General features: G+C 43.0%; 1 protein-coding gene across 8 annotated transcripts in view; it reads right to left on the bottom strand.

Annotated features, from left to right (window-relative positions):
• TANGO2 (transport and golgi organization 2 homolog) overlaps positions 1-24,745 on the bottom strand; it is a 98,437-nt gene that overhangs the window by 39,825 nt on the left and 33,867 nt on the right. For 5 of the 8 annotated variants that reach the window (XM_054996792.1, XM_054996798.1, XM_054996796.1 and 2 more), the window contains 3 exons: positions 11,904-11,992; positions 6,790-6,912; positions 4,248-4,362 (listed from right to left, as the gene is read on the bottom strand). In XM_054996792.1, coding sequence (XP_054852767.1) covers positions 4,248-4,362; positions 6,790-6,912; positions 11,904-11,992 — 327 coding nt within the window. The remainder of the gene's footprint in view (positions 1-4,247; positions 4,363-6,789; positions 6,913-11,903; positions 11,993-24,745) is intronic. The other 3 variants (XM_054996797.1, XM_054996799.1, XM_054996800.1) reach the window with 1 other exon arrangement.

Raw genomic sequence — 24,745 nt, 5'->3', positions numbered from 1 at the left:
GTGTTGAGGGAGGCTTATGTGGGTTTTTTTCTTCCTTGTTATACTGGCACAACCATCCTGCAATGTTAAGTTAGGTTGAGAGAGACTGACTCACCCGACAAGTGAGGATTTGAATCAGATCCTAAACTAAGGCCAGGGAAGCCCCAGAACTACTACCCGACAGCTTTGCAAAAGGGAATATACTTAAGCATCTGACCTTGGTTCGTCCCCTCCACAAAACAACAAAAGAATTATATTCAGTGCTTTTTTTCTAAGACTGACCAATCACTGTGCTAGATTCCAACTACCAGAGCTCCAAGTGGCTTAGAGAAGACTTGTTTGTATTTGTCTGCACCCTAATGATCACCGATTATGCCAGCAATCTCAGTGGCGTGTTTGATGCTCAAAGATGTTCCATTTTTTGTAAGACGAACAGCGCTCCTAGTGAGTTTAAATATAACTAAACATCTTTGTTGCCAACATACGCTACATAAAACTTAACAAATCACATAAATATCCATAATAATACGTTTGGAGTTGGTTTAGCGGGAATTCCAACATTTTAAAATTTTTACTTTCTCCCGTTAGATTCAAAAAACGTTTAAGGGTATGCGTCCCCCTGCGTCCCCCCAGAAAAAAAGCACAGCAAACAAAAGTAAAATGATAAGATCCTTTATATCTTCTGCTTGTGGCAGCTACAGTGGTTACTCTCTACAGCAACCATGTGAAGTTCCAGTCATGAAGGATATCCTTTAACACCCATGTAGACATACATCAGGAGACCCACAATCCGGTCAGAACTTTCAGGTTCATGTACACAGGCGTTAAAGACCATATGCCCGTCATGTTCACAGTATACACTTTTGGTGCAGGAAATGACTAGCAGACACACAGCTAGCCCAGCCACTGTATGAAGTGGCCTTCTCAAATCTGTGCAGCTGTCATGGCTTTCTGAGTGACCTAAAACTTTGCAAGTTCAGCAGAGGACTGGGGATCTCCAGGTATTCTCCCAGCTCTTCCAGAGCTACACAAACACCCGCCTTATCCCACACAGTCCCCATCAACACCATATGATCAACTGTTCCAAAACACTGAGTATGAAATAATGGGTATATTGGTGGATACCTAAGAGTGTACATCATTTTCCAGATGCAACAGCTTTCCAGTTGGTGTGCCTCTAAACGAGGAGTAATTTAGTTCTGGTACCTCTCTCTTATTACTATAATTTCTCAAAAATCAAGACGCTCTTTATGCAATTCTTACACCAGAAGATGCCCCAGAGACACTAACTGATTGATGTCTCATTCTGGAGAGTTTCCTTCCAATTCAGACTAAGATCTTATTCTAGGGTTAATTAGCATTCTACCCAGAACTCATAAGCATTCCCCGTTTCTGCTCTTTCCCAGCGCTACATTTTTGTGTTAACTAGCTAACTACTCGGTTAATTCAAAAGCCCTGTGAAGTTCTAAAGAACCGTATGAAACGGCACACAGAGCGCTTGACTTCAGATCCCCCTGATTACGGACGGCTCCATCTCAAATTCTTTGATGTGTTATCTTGCATTTGCAGGTAGTGACATTCTTGACTTTATCATCATTATAACAGATGCGATTTTCTTTCCGTTCTTTTTCAAGCTCTCCCCGTTTGTCTGACCCAGTGGCCAAAGTGAGTAGATTTCAACCATTAAGCTTCTAATAACTCTGGGATGGTGCTGCGCTTCCTTCCTGCCCTGCTTCTTCCCATGTCCTTAAGTTATCCTATCTTCCGAAGCATCCCCTGCAGTCCCAGTTCCTTCAATTCAATGTAGTATATAGTTCTTCTTGACTATAACCACTGAGATGCTGCTTCCTCTTGCATTAGCTACTTCCCACCTTCACTTGCTGTCCCTTAAGACCCATCAAACCTACCATTTCTCAGTTAATTCCCTGTCCCGTTCCTTCAGTTAACTTGGCCACTTACTATTTCCTACTTTCTCAGACCTCTCTCTAGATTTCACAAAACTGGTTCTGTCCTTAGGGCCCATGCAAAGTTTTAATTTCAGCTATACTGACAACTTGCTCTTCCCTCACAGAAGTTGCACAGCAGGCATTTTGACAGTTCTGTTCCCTGAGCAGCTGGAATGTTTGTGAACATTCTGTGCCATTACATCAGATGAGCCAATCTGTCTCAGAAGCTTCACCATCACAAGCAAAACAATATACCTTGGAGCATTCCTTCCTTCCCAATGATAGATTAGGGAAGAAAATGAAATTACTTATTTTCTGTATCTGTCAGCTGCTTGGAAAAGGGGGATGGGGGTGGGAATCTTTCACAGCTATTTTTATTTCACCCCCACAAGGTACTTCTGAACATGCATTTATACTGAGAAACTGAGAAATTAAATTACATTTTTAGAGATTTAAGTGGAAAATGCAACAAAAGAGATTTAAGTGCAACAAAAGGGGCTAGAGACTTTTTTTTAAAAAATGAAAGTTGGGTATTCAATGAACCCAATATACAGATTGTTATAAGATTATATCAATATAATGATACTCAATTGCCATTAAAACAACAACAACAACAACAACAACAACAAGCGCCCCCCCCCCATATCAGGAGAGAAAATAGCCACCACAGGGACATCATCAAGGAAAATAGCTGACATGTGGGTGGGGAAATCTGAACGTCCCCACTTTGCTTGGCAGCCATCCAGGCCAGTTTGGTGTAGTGGTTAAGAGCCGCAGGACTCTAATCTGGAGAACCGGGTTTGAGTCCCCACTCCTCCGCATGAAGCCAGCTGAGTGACTTTGGATCAATCACAGCTCTCTCAGAGCTCTCTCAGCCCCACCCACCTCACAGGGTGATTGTTGTGGGGACAACAATGACATACTTTGTAAACTGCTCTGAGTGGGTGTTAAGTTGTTCTGAATCAATTGTTGTCATTGTTATTGTTTGGTCATGATTGTTGTTGTTGTTGTTACTGTGATCTTTCCTAAAACTCTACAGCAAAACGTTAGAAAAAAAATCAGAGAAAAGTCAGGGAAACCCTGGGAGGTGCACAAATGCCCCATAACACTGTAAGGAAACTTCCCAATGGCACTGAACCCATTGTAAAAAATGACCCCTGTCTACTATGGCCCTTAGCTTTTGTGCTAATTCTATAGTCCAACGTGGCTTTCCACAGGCATTCCTATTCTTGTCCACTGCCTTTAAAAAAATATCAAAAAGGAGCTGCTTCCTTTCTACAGACACAGACAGCTTGTGTACATGTGCAGATTTGAAATAGATTAGGAGAAACACATGGAAACACCCAGGGCGCAAACACTGCAGCAAGCTCTTTGAGTAACCAACAGCTGCCGAACAATGCAAAGAGAGAGGCTTGGATGATTCACCCTTTCTCTGCTGCTGCTTCTAGGTCTCAGGCTAGGGGTGGTGGTGATGCATATTCTGTTTATGCCATCAGAAGAATGCACGTGTCTCCCCCAACCCCCCTTGACGGGAGATTCAAAAAGCTGCAACAGAAGTAGCATAAATCACTCAGGCTTTCTCTGCTGCCCTTTCTGATGAACCAGAAAATCCACCCGAGGCAAGAGGATTTATCCTCTTCCTTACAGGGTCCAAAATTCAGAATTCCCTCTGGTATGAGGAAACAAAAGGAAGCACTTCTGAAACACAACCATGGCCAATTTTGTGAAAAAGTAATGTGAAGCCATGGTAAATAGGCAGCAGATTTGGGAGGGCTGAAGCCCAGGAGCCAGAGCGACTGACGTTTCCTCCCACCTTGCTCTCCTGGCAACACGGAACTTCTCAAGAGTTTGGAAAGTTGGAAAGCCCCACCGGGCATGTGTGGTTTTCTGCACTGCTTGTGAAGATACCCAGGGAGTGAGTAGGGAAGGAGCATTTGCTACTCCAGTTACTGGGCATGGGTGAAAACATCACAGCAGCATCTGCTATCAAGCGGCCACTGCCTACAAGGGATAGAGGTTTCTACTGCTCTGCTTTATTCAAGGGAAAAAAGGTGCAGAATTGTTGACTATTACGGCTTCCTAATTTTCTGAAACTTTAAAAAAAAAAGGAAAGGTAAGGAGAGAGAGTGAGAGGATCGTGTGCATCTGAAAGGGAGACAAAATTGGGCTGTCACCTTTGGGTCCAAAAGCTGCAGTTAGACAAACCTCAAAGGCCTCTGCTCTGGCAAACACCTATTCTATGAACATGCCATGCTATTAATTATACGCACTCTGCATTTCTCCCTGTTCGCCACTTAACAGTGAAGTTTTTATAGGACTTACTTCAAGTCCGCTGCTATTAAATTAAATCCATTGTAAAGGTGTCCTTCCGAGGCGACTTTCTTCAGGTAAGAGTAACTGTCCAGCTCTGCAGTCAAGAAGTTTGTCACAAGGGCACCTGTGAAGAATAAAATTCAGTGGGCGACAAGGATTTATAGTCCGCTAGAGTGATTTCCTAGGAGGGAAACTGACATTTCACTTCACTGGGCTAGCTCAGCCATAGAGGAGGAATGAGAAAGCTTTAAGTCCTGCTACAGCAAAGTCTGTCAGCGTAAGCTTGACCAACCCCGTGTGGAGCTGAGTGTTAACTTGCAGCATTAGTAAAAGGTTTGCACCATTTCCGAATGTTTTTATGCCCCCTTCTTCACAAGGGGCAACTTATGAGTTGGTGATGCACAGAGCTCCCTCTTAGCATACATTTATTTATTAATTAGAATATTTATACCCCCTTTCCTCTTGGCTTGAGGTGGTTTTTATTTTAATTTTTCATCATTCGGGGCTGTTGCATAAATTACATGGCGTACGTACCTGCAGTCTGAGATAATGATGTCATTCAATTGTTGTACAGTATGTTAATGAGCTGGGGGAGGTGGGTCCTCGGGCATGCATGTCTCCACCCTTCAGCTAATGAAACCATTCCACTTTTTACAGCAAACCATAGTTCAATGTTACGTCCAAACCCACAATCTATGGTTTTGCGGTCTCGCTTATAAATCAAGATCTTCATAGCTTAAGCGGAACCCCAAGTTAATTTGCCTAATTGCATGCCACGGTTTCTCATTATAACAGAAAGCCCACATGTAATGGGTTGTTCCTAAACCCAATTCCCTGGGTTGTGTATTGGCATAGGGTGTGTGAAACTGGACAGAAACGTGAAAGCTGAAATGCAAGTAACGCTTATGTTTCCAGCCATGAGCTCTGTCATGTAAGCTCATTATCTTTTTATGTGTATGTATAAAAATTGTAACACGTTCGGTACTGCACTCCTAAGCAGAGTTACAGCCCGTTGGCTTCAACGGACTTGGCATAACTTTGCTTATGATGGTCCTTAAGTAATTTAATTCCTGTCACCACTCTTAAGTACACCAGAAACCTACATTGATTTAGGTATTCCAAACTCATGCTGGCAAGCCTCTAGTTCCATTCGGGCATAATGAAAAAAAACCAAGGCTTGTCATTTCAGGAACGTCCCCCTGAAAAGTTCACGCTTGTGGGTGGAAGACTCTTGGGAGTGATATGGGATGCTGGGTGTGGATTTGCAGCAAACAGAGAAATCAATAGAAAGCACAGACCTGCACCTTTGGGCGAGCTCTAGAGCTACCCAAAGAAGAACCTATGCAAAGGGGGACATTTCTTCAAATTCTCCCTTCCCACAGCAGCCCTCCCTCACACCCTGCAGCAAACTCCACACGGATCCTGAGAGTCCCTGGGTCTCAGAAGTAGCTTTTCAAGGAAGGAAGAGTGCAGCACTGGCTACAGGAAGAAAAGTAAATAGGCAGAGATTGGAGATTTTCAAGCTCCACTCTGTTCACAGTTCTCACGTTCCAAGGCATAGCTCACAATACCAAGTTAGACTGACCTGTCTCCATATAAAGGAGCTCTTTGTATCTCTGCAGGGAATAGATTCTGGTTTTATACTGGAGAGGGAGGCTGTTCTACAGTTTTGGGACATTGTATTGGAGTACACAAATGGAAAAAGGGGGGGGGGCAGACCTGCCACAGTTTCTATTTATTCCAGCGACAGTATTTATAACTGCACAATTTGGAACTGAAGCAAAATTTTGTGAAGGATTCAGAGTCACTGGCACTTTACTGAATGGAGATTCTCTTACAATACATAAGAATTCTGAATGAATGGTCACCTGCTCTGTTTAGATGGTCTTGAATTTGTCCAATCTGACTTTGTCAGATTGAATTTGTCCAATCTGTCACTGGTTATATAGAGTTATACGGTTTACTAGAAGAATGGTTTGTTAAGTACAATAAATACAACTTTCTATTTATAAAATATGCCTTAACTTGCTCCAGGCTAGTTAAAGGAATGAGTTACATTGCCTTAGATTTTCCTTAATTGTTTTTCTAGTTAGTTTTCACAACTTTTTGCTTTGTTGTTGCCGGTTTGGAATTGAAGCAAAACCTGTCTGCCAAGCGTTGCGTTCTGTGCCCTTCACTTCAGAGGCAACTAGAGACAGGGAATTCTCCGTGGTGGCACATCACTTTTGCAATGCCCTTGAGGCTTGCCTGGTGCCTACTATACTATCTTTTAGGTGCCAGGCCCAAACACATCTGTTTACCCAGGTATTTAATTAGGAGCTTTTATCTTTCCAGATTTGTTAATGGCTTGCTTCTAGTTTGTGTTATGTATAGTTTTTATACTGCTTATGTCCAATGGCTGGTTTTTAGTGACCTGTTGTTTTAGACTGTTCTATTATTTTAACAGTAAGCTGCCTCAAGCAGAACTCTGAATAGACGGCACAGAATTAAATAAGTAACGTAGAAAGGTGGGCATGTATCCCCTTGCCTTCCAATCCCACCCCTCCTTTACCTCTCCCTTTTGCATTCTTATCTATCTTCGGCTGCATGTAGTTTGTCAGGGCTGCCATCTTGCCTTTCTTGCTGATTCCAAGCCAGGTCCCGCCTTCTTTCCCTTCCTCCATATCCAAGCCTGCTGAAGCAACAGTTTAAAATAAATACTACACATCAACTTTTTCTCTTTCCAAGCGTGCCTCTGTGATGACGCTGATCCAGAGTCACTAGGCTGGTAGGAGGGGGTCATGACAACCTGAACAGTTTAACTTCAACTTATAAACTTGAGAAGTGAGAGCTAAGGAAGGGTAGGGAGAGCCACAAAATAAAGAAACAAGAGCCTATGAGAACATTTCTGCACGTAAACCTGCTGCAGCCTAAACATAAAAAGTAAGGCAGAAGCTCGTTTGCAAGGGCAACACGTCAGAAGGGGCAGAGAGGAAGGGGAGCCCCAGATGCGGTATGATTCTATCCTCCCCAATCCCTGATCAGTTTTTGTGAAAGGATAGCAGGATGCGTGCATGCATGGGGCGTGGATGCTGCAAGAGACCTAGTCTATATCTGAATGAGACTGGGGGGGCAGAACGGACCACAGATGGGACAGGCCAATTTTGAATGCTTTTGTACGTTTAACAGAGAAGGGGATGGAGTAGAATCTCTGTCTGATAATGCACTCTATTTGGAGAGAATTTTCTGGGGAAGCTTTCTGCTTTGTTCTGTGGGTGAGCATTCCAAATTGGTATCTCTCCCCCCTCCCCCATCGGCAGCCTGAAGCAGCACATGCCACATTCACCTGTCTACCACAAGTTTCTGCTGCCCGGATATCTGAAGGTTCGAAGCAGCTTAACATTATTTATCCTCACTCCTTATGTGAATCCCGGAGCAATTCCTGAGCGTGAAGATGATTAAGTGACTTTGGATCAACTGCAAAGATCAATTCACAAGCGGTCTTTTGTAAAAACTGTTTATTGTATTAACGATGGGATGGAATTCTGCAGATCTGTTCCACTAACTGTGGAGCTTTCCTCTTTCTAGCTTGCAAAACGAAATACACAAAAATGGGCACGATCCAGGAAGCACGCATAGCAATTGTGACTTAAATCACTAAACTTATAAATTTATTTTTAAGAAGACATCTACAAATTGAGAGGGACCCCAAAAGAAAGTAGCCAAAATTGCTGTCACTTGGAAAGCAATTAGAAAAACAATTGCAGCGACCTAAGAGGCCGAAGTATCACATCAACAAGAGAGAGAAAAACCCCAGCAAAGTGCAAGAAGCAAGCCTGAGGCACTGAAAGCATTCCAATTATAGACTGATCTTATTAATTCATTAGAGTTACTGTGCTTGGGGGGGGGATTTGCTGCTGTAAAACATGGTTGATACCAGAAATTAAACCAGTTTCTTGCTAATGGATTAATCCCTAGCCTTCACGTTTGCATTTCTGAGCTTTGTGAAGAAACAGATAAGGTATGTTTATAAATGGATCTCTTTTAGAGTACATTGGGACGTAAGCATATTGGACCATTGGTGTTGGTAATTGCTCCTAATTAGGAAAAAACAATGGAAAATATACTGCACTGCAATATTTTGTACTGTTTTGATTAATATGCACATCCATTCCTATTTGACATGCTTTGTGCCAGAAAAAGGATCCTTGACTTGTATTCTCAAGTCTTGGGCTAACAGTATCACATTCATACCTGTTGAAAGCTTAACATAGAGACATCAGGACAAAAAACATTAGATGTTATCAATAATGTGTGATAAGCTTATGCAGAGGACTTCATTTGGAGAACAGAATTTGTGATGTATATATACAGGGCTTTTTTCTGGGGAAAAAGGTGGTGGAACTCAGTGGGTTGCTAGGACAGAGGACAATTCTTTGGCGGGTGGTGGTGCCCCTGGTACCACATGCGCACGCGCAAAGTGCACGCATGCTTCCAGGACCATGCAATGACGTCACTTTGGGTCAGCTGGAACGGGGTGGTGGTACTTTTTTAAAGTTTAAATTGCCCTCAGCAAAAATGGTCACATGGTCATTGGCCCCACCCCCTGATCTCCAGACAGAGGGGAGTTTAGATTGCCCGGCACGGAGGGCGATCTAAACTCCCCTCCATCTGGAGATCAGGAGGTGGGGCCAATGGCCACGTGACCGTTTTCAAAAGGTTCCGGAACTCCGTTCCACTGCGTTCCAGCTGGAAAAAAAAGCCCTGTGTGTGTGTGTGTGTGTGTATATATATCCTGTATCATGTCAAAAATCATAGGAAAGTGCTTTATATTGAGTAAAAACAGTATTATTTACTCCAGCTAGCGGTGACTTCCAGGATCTTCCTGGCATATCCAGTTAAGAATATCAGGCTGCAGGTACTGGAAAAGCCCTTTCTCTGCCTGAGACCCTGGACAGCTGCTCCTAGCCAGAGGGGTCTATAGCTATCCTAAACTCTGGCATCAGGCAACTTCATATGCTCACGTCTCTCTCGGTTGCCAGCAAATGTCACCAATGCAAGCACCCAGAGATCAGCATTCAGGCGTAAGAGATGCAAGACTGTTTTATTGCATTTGCTTCTGTCTATTTTCATTTGAGGCGTGAAAGAAGGCATTATTATATAGCCCTGAGCTTACTTAATAATGAAACCAAACTACTAAAAGACCTTAAAGAATATTTTTAATTCAACACGCTCTTGTTTCATAGAAACACACATAGAAAAGTGGAGAGAAGGGTAATACCACATCAAAACCGGGGTTAAGTATCTCTCCATTTTACAGGCTGACAGTTAAAATCAAGTTTTTTTGGCACAAAGCACATAGCATGTTCCTCCCCGCATCCATATAAAAGGAGAAATAGCTATGCAAAGGATCTGGCAAGAATCCTGAACAAGAGCCAGAATTTCAGAACGCAAAAGGAACTGCAGTGCAGGGAGTGTGATTTATATGTGCAATTCCCCCTGCCAACGACAACAACATCAAGCATAAGAGAAGAGTCTTTGCAAAGCGCTCCATCTTCCCAAGCCTCATTTTTATTTATGCACACAGTGACGGTTGTGAAGTTATGTAGATGAAAGATAAATCTTTAAACAGAGAAGCAAGTGGACAACAAGCTGGCTAAGTTTTACAAGCTTCCAGGCAGGATGCTAAGAAGTAAAGTCTGCAAAACTTAATCAACAAGTCTTTCGATTGGTTAAAAAGGTGCCCACTTTCAACAGGGCAGCAGATTTCTTATTAAATGTTGCTTTTAATGTTGGTTTCTTACTTGTTAATACTTACTAATTGTTATTTTTTTAAATGGTGGCGCTTTACAAATTCATGGGTATTTTTTAAAGAGGCATGTCTTTAAAAGATATTCCTCTTCCTCTCTCGTACAAGAGACAAGAATGCCTCTTCTGAGACGGTGCCTGCTAGGAAAAGCAAAGGATGCCCTTTTCTTCAGAACCCTTGTTTGTTTATTCATATGCAAATTTATGCAGCTTTGATTGTTTAGTCAATGAAAAGGCACGCAGCTAACCAACTAAAGGTTATTAATCAGCTGACAGGCCTACCAGTATCTTTTTAGCCACCTTGGCATCTTTATTTATAGTGCAACAGCAAGGTATATACACACTAAGTAAATATATGTTGCACAGTCCTACCTGGCAAGTGCTTATGCCCAGTAATAACAACAACAACATTCAACTTATATACCACCCTTCAGGACAACTTAACACCCACTCGGAGCAGTTTACAAAGTATGTTATTATTATTCCTCAACAATCACCCTGTGAGGTGGGTGGGGCTGAAAGAGCTCCTAGAAGCTGTGACTGACCCAAGGTCACCCAGCTGGCTTCAAGTGGAGGAGTGGGGAATCAAACCCGGTTCTCCAGATTAGAGTCCCGTCACTCTTAACCACTGCACCAAACTGGTTTGCATAGCTGGGCCAGAAGTGACGTGAGGGTAGCCCATCACAGCCCCATGGAAGTAGGGGAACATGGAGCAAATGGCATCTCTGGGGCCAAGGAAGTCTGAATTGGCAGTCTGGGGCAGGCGACTCACGTGAAGGAAGAATTTAGAATCAAGACAGGGCAGGATCATGGCCCGAGAGGACCTCTCCATGTTGGGGGCTACAGGGTGGACTGCCCAAGGAGGGCGCCACCATTTAGGGGTTACCAGCTTATCCAGACAACTGTTGTTTTAAGATCAGTGATGAAGTAAGCCCACTTTGTGAGACACCACACTATTCCGGAAAACAACCACAAAGTCCTCTAACATTTATATTGCAATCCTAAGAAGAGTTACTCCCGTCTAAGCCCACTTACGTCAATGGGCTTAGACTGGGGTAACTCTTCTTAGGATTTCACTGTAAAAGACTAGAACTTGGGTGAGACAGCGCCCGCTTCATCAGAGGCATGTTGATTGGGGAACCTCAATGCCCAGTAGGCATTGGTCTGCAGAAAGAGTTGTCCCTCTGGGGGCTACTGCCAGACTAGGGTCTCCTGACAAAAAAGGGTAAGAATGCCGAAGAGGAAGCTCTGCATTACTGGTCAGGAATGCAACACTGCTCTTTATTAGTAAAAGAGTAAAAAAGCATCAGAAGCTGTTCTCCTTCAGCTCAAACTAGTAAACTATTTATCAACGCTTAGACTATTAATGGGGGAAGCTAGGTTCGCACACAAACTTTTAAAAAGTGCCTCTCTCTGCTATTCCGGCCAAAACTGTGTACCATGCATATGTGAACGTATGAAGCTGCCTTATACCAAGTCAGACCATTTGGGCCGTCAAACTTTCAAGGCCCTTCAGCAAGCCTTCAAAGGCTCAGGCAGAGAAACGTCTTTCCAGACACCAGCTACACTTTTACTGGAGGTGGAACCTGGGACTTCCTGGATGTGAAGCATGTATGCGACCCCTGGCTTAAGGCCCCTTACCACAAGAAGCCCTTCTTCTTACACTGCAGTCCTGAACACAGTGGACTTAGAAGGGTGTAGCTCTGCTAAGGACTCCACAGTATCTTAAACCAAGTTAAATCATTTCAGAAAATGGCACCTGTGGTTACCGTACGACTTTTTCTTCAACAGATGATAGGCACATATTCTGAAAGCTACTCTCAGAATTGATGGAGATAAATAAAAGAGGAAAAGATAATCAAAGAAAGAATTACATACCACTAAGGATCTCATTGCCGCTGTCCCAGAAGTCTGCCGATTTTGATGGTCTTAGATAAAATTCATCTCTATTTGCTGCTAGGATAAGCCTGAAGGAGAAGCACAGGGAAATACAACTGCTTTACATAATCAAGATGCCACGTGGTTTGGGACGATTCAAATTTCTGGACTATAAAGATCCCTCCAAAGATATACATTATAGATTTTAAGAATTTATATGATATACTTTTTAGATTAAGTTGGGTATGGAAAACTGCTGGGAGTCACCAGAAAAGGGGGGGAGGGGGGGAAAGGACGGGGAAAATGCAATGGGGTGGATAATGATAACGATTTTTATGTTTATGTTTGTAAACCCATCCAATAAAAAATTCTTTAAAAAAAAAAGATCCCTCCAAAGATAAGAAAATCATGTCTCCACTTCTACTTCTTGCATGTTTACAAGAAGAGAGGAAATACTGAGAGTTTCTCGAATCATTTCATATCTGGAGTAAAAAAAAGCAAAAGAACAATGCTTCCACGGGAAGAAAAATTATTTTATTCAGCTGTACTGCCTCTATGTGTTCCACATCTTCTACCTGGCCAGCCAGGGAAAAAAGGGGCACGGGGTCTGCAGCAGACAGCTGTGATCAGGCCGGGGATCCTCAGCATAGGAGTTGAAGCCTTTGAAACAGGGAGCTGTCCAGCACAAATACAAGCTGAGTTGAACTGCTGTTGGAACACAATGGCAGAGGCTCTGCTGAAGAATTATAAGGGAGTCATCTGCAGAGAGAGGTATGTCCCCGATCCTGCCAGGACTTCCTTCTGTGGGCAGCCAGAGCAGGAAAGACTCCAGGCTATCAAGAGTACAGTCTTCCACCTAGTCGAAGTCTCAAGTCCGGCTCTTTGCCTCCCTTGATCCTGGGGGAAACTGGTGATGGCAGGGACCACACTGGTGGTGGTGGGGCTAACCCAGCTGAATCTCTGGCTCTTGGATATGAACTGGTTGCAACAGAGAAGCCAGGGATCTTCCCCTGAAGGTCCTGGGGTGCAAGTACTCTGGGATGTAACAATGAATAGAGGGAGTTTCTCTCCATGTTCCACATCTCTCTCCTCCATTAAGACCTCTGGTTAAAGCCCCACCTTAACATGCTGTCTCTTCCACATTTCTGCATATGCTACAGATAAAACTGGAAAAACAGGCTGTCTTGATGCACATTTCACAGTTTAGCTACCTTTTCTATATGCAGATCCTAAATACGAACCCAGAGAGGAATTCTGCAGTCTTTGAATCTGTAATGAAGGTTTCATTTCGGCTACTGACAAATGGTGGGAAGATCTACTGAGGTGCAACAATAACAGAACAGATAATCTAATTCAATATACATTGTTGGGTGAAATGTGCTGTTCGTCGTTTTCGGTAGGCACGATTCTTCCTCGTCCTCTGGGCCTATGCTAAGTAGCTCAGTTCTGATGCCAACCGTATCTATAAAGTCGACACTGAAACCAGATTCACTGCCATTTGTACAGATCACCTCTCTCGTCATCCATACTGTGCGGAACGTCCCCAGCTCCCCCCGACAAAGTTCTCTTTCCCATGAAAGCTTCACCACCTAGGGATGAACCAGATATGAACAAGATCACAGACCATGCTTAAATGGCTCACCACATATTGTGTGGTCCTTGATTTGGACTGCGAGAAGGATTTTACCACTTCTCCTTCTGCATGCTTTCACTACTGCCCTGTGTCATTACCGATTTATCAGAACCGTGCAACAGGCACCTTTTAAAGTGCAAAGTGTTATTATCAGTTTTCACCTCCAAAGTACTAACAGCAACAGAAGGTAGAGGGGCTTGCTATCTGTGAAACTGTAGGGCATTGGTAAGAGAGGGCTGAACCTTCTCTTACCATCCCCACTCAACTATGAACTGAACCAGCACTGCACATATTGGCATTTTACCTTTTATGGACGGAGATCTCGATCATACCTGGTCTGGAAGTCAGCCCTCCTTCCCAACTGAAGTAAAGCCTAAGCTAGTGCAAAACTCCATCTGCCTGTGTTCAACCCTTGTGACCTTTACTTCTTTCTCTCTACACCCTTTGCCTTTCCATAATCTTGTGCGCAATCAAACAAGGCATGCTGTAGAGTTTGTGCTGGGTATGTGCTCTCTCTTTACATTTATCTGCCGGGGGGTGAAGGAGAAAAGGTCTGGCTCACGTGGAGATTCAGTCCACGGCTGAACATGAAATCTCTAGAAGCAGAAGGAAGGGTCACGTTTCTCCAAGGTTTAAAGGCCTATAGAAATGCAATCTACAAATGCAGAGACCCAAAAAGAGGATAGTATAAGAAGAGTCAATAAGAGCCAGAGGCCTCAGAGGAACACAATCCACACACTCCAGCTTCCTGGCCTTTGAGTTCGGCTTGGCTGTTAAAACAAAGAGGGAAACGTTGCCTTCTTGCTGGAATGCCAACCGGAATATGTAGTTAAGTTTCTCACCAATATTGATGCAGCAGTTCTGAAAAACTTCCACATCATCTACTTTAAAAAGTTTTTGATATACACATACACACTGCTACTGCCTCAGCGCTGTCAGATGAACCTCTGGCATGACATGAATGTGTATCATCTTTCTCAATATTACACAGTTATTTAGAACTGGTCACTGCATACAAGTCAGTGTACGGAACTGACCAATACACTTTAAGGATTACCTTCTCTCATAGGAACGTGCCTGCCAATTAAAATTGGCTTCTAAAGACTTGATCTGTGTGCCGCTCCCTTCTGTAAGAACGTGCTACTTTACATTAGGAAGTACTTTGTTACTCAAAGAACGATGACATTGTGGAATTCGCTGCTGGACCGATTTACAGTGGAGAGGTCCTTCAGCAGCTGCTGGCCATGAAGACTAGTTCAGAGGCAGTAAACCTCCAAATATCAGGGCTAGGAGACACCATCAGGGGAAGGCCTTTGCTTCTATGACCTCTTAGGCAATGGTTTGGCTATTGTTAGGAACAAGATGCCGGACAAAACGGACTACCGGTTATTACGTGAACCGTTCGAGTTGATTATGGCCTTCTTCCAGCAGTTTCCTGGGCACCTACTCTTATATTTTTACCTTACACCCAAAACTTTTTTTTTGCCCAAGCATTTTTTGACTATGTAACACTGTGTTTTGTTTCGGTTTTGTGCTCCTGATACCTTGTAAAGTTTTACTGGCAGCAACTGAACTTGTTTTCATTAATGCTTGTTGTTTTACTTACTGCTGCTAAATAATTTTAACTCATGTATTTGATTGACTGCTGGCCCGAGGGATTTTAATGTGCTTTTCTCCTGCTGGCTGGCACTTATTTTTATTAGATACATTGGTTTTTCAATGGCCATAAGTGTATTTTTAATTTTCATACTGCTTTAACCCTCTGTATACTGTATACTGCTTTAACCCTCTTTTGGAAGAAGCAGCCAATATATAATCTAAATAAATAGTTGCTGTTTACCATTAAGGAGTCAGCATAATTCAGTATACCAGGAACAGAATCAGCAGCGATTGGGTAACAGTGGACTGGATCCAGACTAAGTTTTCCAGTGGCAGAATGGAACTTCCCTGTTTCCCCTTCCACTGCAGCCCTCTGAGCTCCATGAAATGTTGGAGGATAGCAGCCCTTAAGTAAAGTCCGGAAGGGGGAATCAATAGAAACTGTGCATTGAGTTGGAACAAACCCAGTCAATCAAAGAGATTGAAATGCAGCCCAAGAGTTCCCTCCTCCTGTATATCACCAGCCCTCAGGCATACAACAGAGCCTGCAACTCCACTCTGGAGTCAGACTACATGAATACTGGCAGCAATATCCTTGTCTGGAATTTCTAGCCCAGATCAATGGAAATCATCATCTCCACTTGAGGGTGGCAGTCAAGCCTGGCTGAGCTGAAAGCTCCCACTGAGATGGACAGACTCCATGCAGCCTCTAGTCGATTTATTTATTTGGTAGATTCACACTCCTTTCAACAGTCCCCCAGGGTAAATGATAATTAAAACAATAAACAATATCAATAATAACAGCAGGTGCATCCTGCCACCCATACACTTTCTGGAGAACACCATTAAGGGCAAAGTAGGAACCACTGGCAGCAATTGCTGTTCCCTCCTTTCCGATGCCATTAATTTTGCAAAACTGGGTGGTTGTACACAGGTCTATCTCACTAAGATAAGCAGAACTGTGCCACAGCCATTACAATAAGTAAGGAGGTACATCAAATATACCAGTTGTAAATAAATAGTTCTTCAGGGCCTCAGCTGCAGGGCCGCGGACTTGCAACTGATGAAGTTTAAAGGGCAGATCATTCTGCAGCTTGGGGAACCAGTATAGATGAAAGCTTTTCTGCAAAGGCTGGAAATCTAAGAAATAGGGAAACAATTAGAAGGTTCTCTGTGCTTAATTTTAAACAGCAGCCAACAGTGGAGCTACTACAAGATCAGAATTACATATCCGCTGATGGCTTGCATGCTTTCAGGCTAAATTCAGGATACTTTAAAGGGTCACATCTTAACAATTAAGAGAGTATCTTTCCCAGGGCTTTTTTTCTGGGAAAAGAGGTGGTGGAACTCAGTGGGTTGCCCTCGGAGAAGATGGTCACATGGCTGGTGGCCCCGCCCCGATCTCCAGACAGAGGGGAGGGCAATCTAAACTCCCCTCTGTCCGGAGATCAGGGGCCAGGGCCACCAGCCATGTGACCATTTTCAAGAGGTTCCGGAACTCCGTTCCCCCTGAAAAAAAGCCCTGATCTTTCCCATATAATCAGAATTACATATCCTTTTGACAACTAATACTAGAAGCCAATCTGGACCATTTGGAACTTCTGAACAATCTTCAAGGAACACCACATGCAGACTGTATTACAGTACTCCAGTTAGCAGATTATGAAGGCCTGAACCATACTGGAGTACAGCCTGAGAGGTAAAGGATATTGCATAGTTGCAGTCATAGGATCCAAGTTTAAAATGCAACATTTCTGCTCAACGTGAAATATATTTTCCTCCTTGTAGGAAAGTTTGGAGAAAAGGCAGCATACTACGGACTGATTTCATAAGATCTCAGAAGCTAAGCAGGATCGATACTTGGATGGGGACTCCCAAGGAAGCCTCTGCAGAAGAAGGCAATGGCAAACCACCTCTGTTTCTCACTTGCCTTGAAAGCTCCTTGCTGGGGTTCCCAGAAATTAGTTGTGATCTGACAGGTACATAGGTAGAAAGGTTTGGGTTTGTTCACTTTACTATTGAACACTTAATGAAAAGCCTCAATACAGCCTTTTCCCAGCCCAAGCAATCAAGTGTACATACCAAAGTATTCAGGCTTAATGCAAGAAGTTCATCAAGAAACACTGATTCTTATATTTAAGGGTGACCTCTGAAGCAGTCTCCTTTCTTAAGCCAATTAGTTTTAATATATTTGGCCATTATGAAGTAATTTTGATGATCTAGAAGAGACCATAAAGCTGGCATTAATTCATGGCGAGAGCGGTCTTTGGCTACAATGGCGATGCATTTCTAATCAATGATCTAAACCAGTTTTACATTCAGTAAAGTATCTTTAATCTCAATTAGAGCTTGGTGTGCCAGTACCTACCACCTCTGACTCTAGAGTTATTCCCCATTCTTTCTTTCACCCAGCAAGCCCCCAAAATATCTCCAAAGATGAACCCTGTAGGGGGGGGGCCTCTGGTAAGATTTCATTTTGAATTTGGATTGTGGGGTGGGGTGGGGGGGAGGCAGAATTTTCTCAAAAAGGCCTGCAGCTAAGGTGAGGAATTTCAGTATCACCTTTCTTTACAATTCATGCGCAGTACTCTAGGCAAGATTTAAGAAGAATACAGAGGAAGCCATGCAGGATACGCCTCGGTATAAGGATCTACCCCACTGGCCAAGGGGAAGGGGAAGAGTGTGGTCACCTACAGGAGGCTCTCCAGTATGTATCAATCAGGTTCCAATGCCCCATCTACAAGGTGAAGAGGGGGTGCAATTCCAGCGCTAGCTTCTGAATTGTCATCAACATGCTTTTACCAAATGTAGCCTTTCAGAGGGAAGTCTACAGACGGCGGCATCGGCAGACAAGACCAACCTAATCGATATGAACAATGCCTCCGTGTTTCCTGAGAAAGGTATAGACTGGCCGCTTCTTCTTTTTTTGCTCCATTTGTGTAGGCGAGACTGAATGGATTCCTATGGCACACTTTTTGTACCTCCAGGGCGCCTGAAATCCCATCAACTGCATGAAGAACATCCACCAATCCTTTTGCTGATTCGTTGTGAAGCTATAGGTGAACGGGTGCCCGGAAAAACCCGAGCAGTAGCCCTACAACAAGGAGCCCTTAAGTATAGCAAAAGCCCAAGAACTCTGGAGCTGTGGTCCAGTTATGCTCTGATACAGGGCACGTGCGCCTACTGCAGAAGCAAAAGCCACCACCTGTTTATCAGCCAGCCATGCCAACCAAAGCTCAGACTGCAGGTTTTATTTGTTTAAAAAACTTTCTGGCAGCACAGAAGGCTCAGGGCTCTTCGATCTGCCTCATCAGCACCCCCCACCCCATGAGACAATTCGTCATGTTTGTGAGATTATTTTTCTTCATACTCTGTCCAAATGAATCAATGGAAGAATGCATTATTCCAAAACAACTTCTGTGTGTCAAATCCATTTAATCCAGGGAAGCAGGAAAGCGGAGACGAACAAATAAGAGCAGAAAGGCGGGTTAATGTTATGATGTAGCCTTCGTTGGAAGAACCAGCCTTAACAATTGCCAAATATTTAATAATTCTCACAAGAGTGGAGAAATATGCTCCTAACTCTCCCACTCTGAAAATCTGAACAGAACCCACTTAACCTCAAAATACATAAAAACACAAAGGTTACCTCCTAGATACCTGAGTTTGTTTCTACATGCTTGTGCAATTCAGCTTATGCAAACAGATAAATATGCAATACTTGCATGCTCCCCAACAGATTGGACACTGTACATCGGTAGCGGCATGGTACAATTATACTGAAGGGGTTTTTTTTTAGTTCACATTAACTGCAGCATTCTTTCATGTGCCTTTTGCGCCAGTCATTGTGACGTCTGATGTATATTTTTCTACATAAACGAACCCAGCTGCCTTTCACAGACCAAAAAACCTTCTAGCACAGGTTCTGACATGGAGCAGCTCTCCAGAGTGTCTGCCAGAGAGGCATCTTTCCCAGCTTCTGCAGTCCTCGCACTGCAAGGAGCAAGCAGGGGACTTTCTGCATGCAGAACAGGTGCTCCAACAGGGAGCCACGGCCTTGTGTTGCCCCCCGGGCTGGGTTATAAGGCCTTAAATTATGTGAGTTTACAAGGCTGCATATGATAAATTCTGCATTATTCTCAAGGACAGGACGCTCAAAATATAAATTTGCAACATAGTCAGCTTGAGTCTGGGCACTCAGTAATTGAAGGCTTAGGCTAAGGTGTGTGATCCCCCCCCCCGCCCCCGCCATATTATTGTGAGGCCTGAAACTGTTGTTTGCCTCACTTATCAGTAAGTCTAGGTCTGGTTCTCCCACTCCCCTCCCCAAGATATCTGATTTAGGCAGCAATTATTGGCCAGTCTCATAAGGCTGCAAAAATGTAGTTTACTCCTGTGTTGCTGTAAGAGACGGACTTTTTTTCATCTGCTCACACAATATTCAAACAGCACATGTAGAACAAAAAAACTCACAGAGTGAGGCTCAAACTAGATGTTACATCTTATGTGAGCCAGAATGCAGGTACCCACCCCGACTCACTGTCCCGCAGAAGAACAGGGCACCTGCACTGTGCTCCGTTTGACTTTGAAGCACTGCGAGGGTAGGTGGAGGGCTTCCACCTTCATCCACTGTCTTTTTTACTAGCAAAAGTGGCCGTGTTGGGGGAGGGCTGTTTGCCCCATCTCTGTCTTCATGTATCTCAGTGACAGACAGATAATGCAATGAGCGGGATTCCTCTGAATGAATCGTAGAGTTGGAAGGGACCTTACACACCATCTAGTCCAACACTCTGCCCAATGCAGCCTAAAACATCCCCAACAAGTATTCGTCCAGTTACTCCTTGAAGACAGCCAACGAGGGGGAACCCACCATGTTCGTAGGCAGCCGATCCCACTGCTGAATTACTGAATGAGCTTCCATAGAGTGGAAATTTGGGAAAATCTGTTCATAAAAGTATGGCAATCCCACATCGATATGGACAGGCAAAGCTGGTGAGATGTAGATTAGGGTTTTAAATGGGCACTAAGAATTGTCAGATTCATTAGTGCAGTAAGTATGTAGGCTCCACATTTAACGTTACAAATTGGAATGTGAGCACCTTGTACCCCTTCGGAGACCCAGAAATTCAAATCAGTTATATACTACATTTAAGTGTTGAGCGTCTGCCAGTTGCAATGCAGTTTAGACAGAAAACCTCTTTAAAGCTGGCATTCCATCTCCCCAACCCCCCTTTTAACACAGACTGTTAATTGAAAATATCTTAATTCTATTTCATAAAATGGCTGTATCAGAAAGCAGCAGCAGCAAGAACCCTCTCTGGATAAATTATATAGAACCCTAAAAATAGCTCCATAACCTCAACTGTGTTAAGATTTATGTAACTTCTTAATGTGGGGGCAGAGAGATGGAAACATGAGAAGTCATTCCATCGAAGCAATTTCCTGTGATATAATTCAGTGCCATAAAAAGATGATGAGATTATGGCTTTGAAATCTAAAACCTGTATTTACAAAAAAATAGCAATTTGTATTTTTAAAAAAAGGAATCCATGGACATTTCTACACACTCGTTTCAATAAGGCTATTTATACACAGCATGAAAACTTACATGCAATATTATCTCATCTACAATGATCTCATATACCTGAATCCTAAGTACAAGATATACTCTCAGATATTTGGCGAAAGGCCCCAGGCCCAAAATACAGTGATATAAATCTGTGATTGGATCTTCTGATTTTACTTCAAAGCAGCTGTAAAGGGGGGGCTTCCCCCATGAAAAATCACTCCCAAGCTACTGTGGGGTGAGGAAACATATAGAGTTGGAACAAAAGTAGAGGAAGCCGGATCCTCCTGGAATTTGAACACTCAACAAATGTAGGATTTCCCCCTTCTCTCTGCAGCAGACTGTTTTAGAGCTGTCTTTTTATATAATTCACTTCATTTATAGCCTGCCTTTCTCTCTGAAACTCAAGCTGAATTACTGCAACTAGAGCCAGGGTGGTGCAGTGACTAAAATGGAGGACGAGGCTCTGGCGACCCAGGTTCGATTCTCTGCTCTTCCATGGAAGCCAACTGGGTGACCTCAGGCCCGTCACACACTCAGCCTAACCTACCTCACAGAGTTGTTGTGAGGGGAAAAAAATGAAGGAGAGGAAAATGATGTAAGCTGCTTTGGGTCCCACTGGGGAGAAAGGTGGGGTATAAATGAAGTAATTTTTAAAAAAAAAAAAAACTATGAACAATGTAGTTAGAACAGTACAATATATAGAACCTACAAAATTAAGAGACAGGTAGCCATGTTGGTCTGCAGTAGAATATCAGAATATGAGTCCAGTGCGATAAGTGTCAAAGCTCCCTTCTTCACATCTGAAGAAGTGTGCTTTGACTCTTGAACACTTACACGCGGAAAATCTTGCTGGTTTTTAAGGGACCTCTGGACTCAAGACAAAATTAGAGAGCACCTTGATTTCCTTGTCAAAAACAGATGTTCCTTTTAAATATCCAGGTAACCAGGATTCTCTTGTCAATTATGTAACAGCCATGTTATGGATTCTCTCTCTTTGGTGTACAACAGTAAATGGAATCCAGGGTTAAGTTGAAAAAGGAGCAAACTTGGTCACCACCTATTAAATTATATGGGACAAAGTGAATGCGCAACTTATGATACAGGTGAGTGGGGAAGAAACAAAATGTGCCTCTTGCTCCTGACAGAGCTGTGGGAGGGGGAGGAGGCCTCTGAAACAAATGAAGGGCCCTCCCATGGCAGGCATTGAGCTTTCAATGGGAAAAAGCTTTCTGGGACCAGCATACTTGCGGGACCGTTGTTATGCCAATATAGATTAAAATCATATGCCAATAATCAATACTGAACAATACTAGGCCTAGCTTCTGTACTCTCTAGATGAACTTTTAAACTTTGCATGAATTTTCAGTGTATTTTTTCTATGTGTAAGGTAATTCAGCAGGTGTGCTTTCATCCTTTGACAATTAATTAAAATAGCGGACTCTACCGAGATTGATGTTCCTCTATCAGAGATTCAACCAATGGTGATCGCCCAACTTAACTTTTTCTTGACACTTGTCAGAGATTTATAGTATTCTCTTGCAGATCAGATTATGACATAATTTTTTAACTAATTGGAAGGCTGTACTATGAAATTATGAATATTCAGTGAAGTGTCAAACCAATCAATATTTGTTTGTGCTATCATGTGAATAGACCCTAAATATTTGCATATGATTAGGTATATAATTGCCAACACAGAAAGAATAAGCAGGGTACTGATGGAAGCGATCTCTTGGGAGAATCTAGGTGAGAACCTATTTCTACCTATGTATTTCATAGAAACTTTGAGCAATGTTAAACTTAGGATTTATTGAGAAATGTTAGTGAACTTATTTCTTATTGCCTTTCTATGTTCTGTTGTTATAGGATTCATATTAATAGCCATTTATATTTTGATTACTTGCGTCATTAAAAATCTAGGGTATATTTTCAATAAAGTGAAATAAACTCTAGATTGGTGTCTGTGTGTTTGATAAGGAGTTGCAAAGCAATACTGAACCCTATATAAATAAATGTACTGATAAACAGCTGGTTCAAAGAACTTATCTGTTTGACAGGTCTAAAGACTAACTGCTTTCAGCTTCCCTGGAGAGAGATCCATCTTTCTCCTGGCAAGTTGAAGCTTGGTTTTAGACACGGGCAACCGTCCCATTACACCATCTCTCACCCCATGCTCCCCAAAGGGTGCTCTGTTCAGCAGACAAACATCTACTGGTAGTCCCTGGCCCCAAGGAGGGCTGTCTTGCCTTGACCAGGACCCGGCCTTTTCGGCCCTGGCCTCAGCCTGGTGGAACTCTGTCCGTGACAACTCGGGCCCAGTAGGGCTTGCTGTCATTCTGCCAGGCCTGTAGGACAGAGATGTTCTGCCAGGCCTTTGGTGGGTTAGGCACGTGGATCTCCTATACTATCTCTGTGTGTGTGTGTGTGTGTGTGTGTGTGTGTGTATCTGCTTTCTATGCTAACAGTTTTATCTGTTTTATTTTCTGTCTTTTAATGATGTGATCTGTTCTGAGCCTGTTTGCAGAGAGAGCAGACTATAAATTTAATAAATAAATAAATAGGATACCCAACACATGGATGAGAAAGAGCAAGAAGGGTACTGCAGATTCTCTAAGCACCTGAGTGCAGTTGTTCGTGGCTTGTACAGATCCAACTGCCAAAGGGACGCTTCTGTCAAGAAGCAGATTGCGTGAAATCATGAACCCTGATCCTAGTATTTGCTCCAGAACACCAGCCTAACACGGACTGAGTAGATAATTTAGCAGCCAGTATACTGTGTTGAAAGAACAATTTGCTGCTCTGCTTTACAGTTTTTGTAAGCAGAAGGAAAGCAAAGTTGGAACTGTGTTATGTATCCACAACAGGATCCAAACTAACAGGTGTGGGTGTTTTCACGGTGTTTGCACCTGGGGGCTTACCAGGCCCGCTTCATCTATTCAGGGAGGATGGCTATTAGCCATAATGGATAAATAGAACCTCCAAGACCAGACACAGTGTACCTCTGAATACCAGCTGCTCAGGAGCAACAGTGGCTGGTGCCTTTATATCCTGCTTCTGGGATTCCTCGGGGCATCCAACTGGCCACTGATGTGATCTTCAATGTGATCTATAAAGCTCTTTTTATGTTTCTATAGCAGCTCTTTCCCTTTTCTCCAACACAACAAATCTACCCAAGATCAATGGAGGGGCAATGAAGTCCTGGAGAAACTAGGAGCTATCACCAGAAGGAAACTTTTGAGCAGAAGCTTCATTATCTTGTATGTGGGGATGACAGGGCTAGTTCCCAGACTGAATTTCTAATTTTAATAGCAGCGCGTGCACTAGCACACCACTTGAAATTAACAAACCAGATTCTCCTTTTTCACAAAATCTCTATCATCTTATACCTGAGCCAAACAATTTCTGCATTTATTCCACCCCCCCACTCCCCATGGTTGCTTCTCTCTTGCCATTTGTTACAAAGACTTGCCTTTGTTTCTTCCAGTTTCAAGAGTCCCCAACATTTATCAATACACAGAAGCTGTCCCCCCCCCAAAAAAACCACTTTTCTCTCGCGGGGGGGGGGGGGGGAGTGTCACCGAAATGAAATCATGATAAGCAAACTCAGGGACAAAGAAAAGAAATGTAGAAATAAGCCAGGCATTAGTTCAAATCACAAGATCTGTCATTTGAATTGTCAGTAATGGAAATAGAAAGTTCACTTGGAAATAAATCAATTAAAAACACACAAGTTTAGCAAAGTTAGCTTCTTCTCAGAGCAAACACGTAAGTCTCCCTTTTGCATAAGCAGGACAACAAGCCAAACTCAGCATATGAGTTCAGAGGAAGCTGTTTCATCAAGTTAGCTTCCTTAAAGATTTCAGGTATATGAAAACATCAAAGAAGCTGGATTTTTTGACCCTGATACAGCTGTATTCAGTTTAAATAGCAAAAGATAAAGATGAGCCAACATATGAACATTAGAAGCTAAATTATATAGAGCTTGGTCCACTCAACATCGTATGATTTATTCTGACTGCCGGGATCTCAGGCAGAGATCTT

The sequence above is a fragment of the Eublepharis macularius genome, chromosome 13, assembly GCF_028583425.1.
Source record: "Eublepharis macularius isolate TG4126 chromosome 13, MPM_Emac_v1.0, whole genome shotgun sequence".
NCBI lineage: Eukaryota > Metazoa > Chordata > Lepidosauria > Squamata > Eublepharidae > Eublepharis > Eublepharis macularius.
The sequence above is the reverse complement of the archived record's forward strand: the minus strand, read 5'-3'. Positions and strand labels throughout refer to the sequence as shown.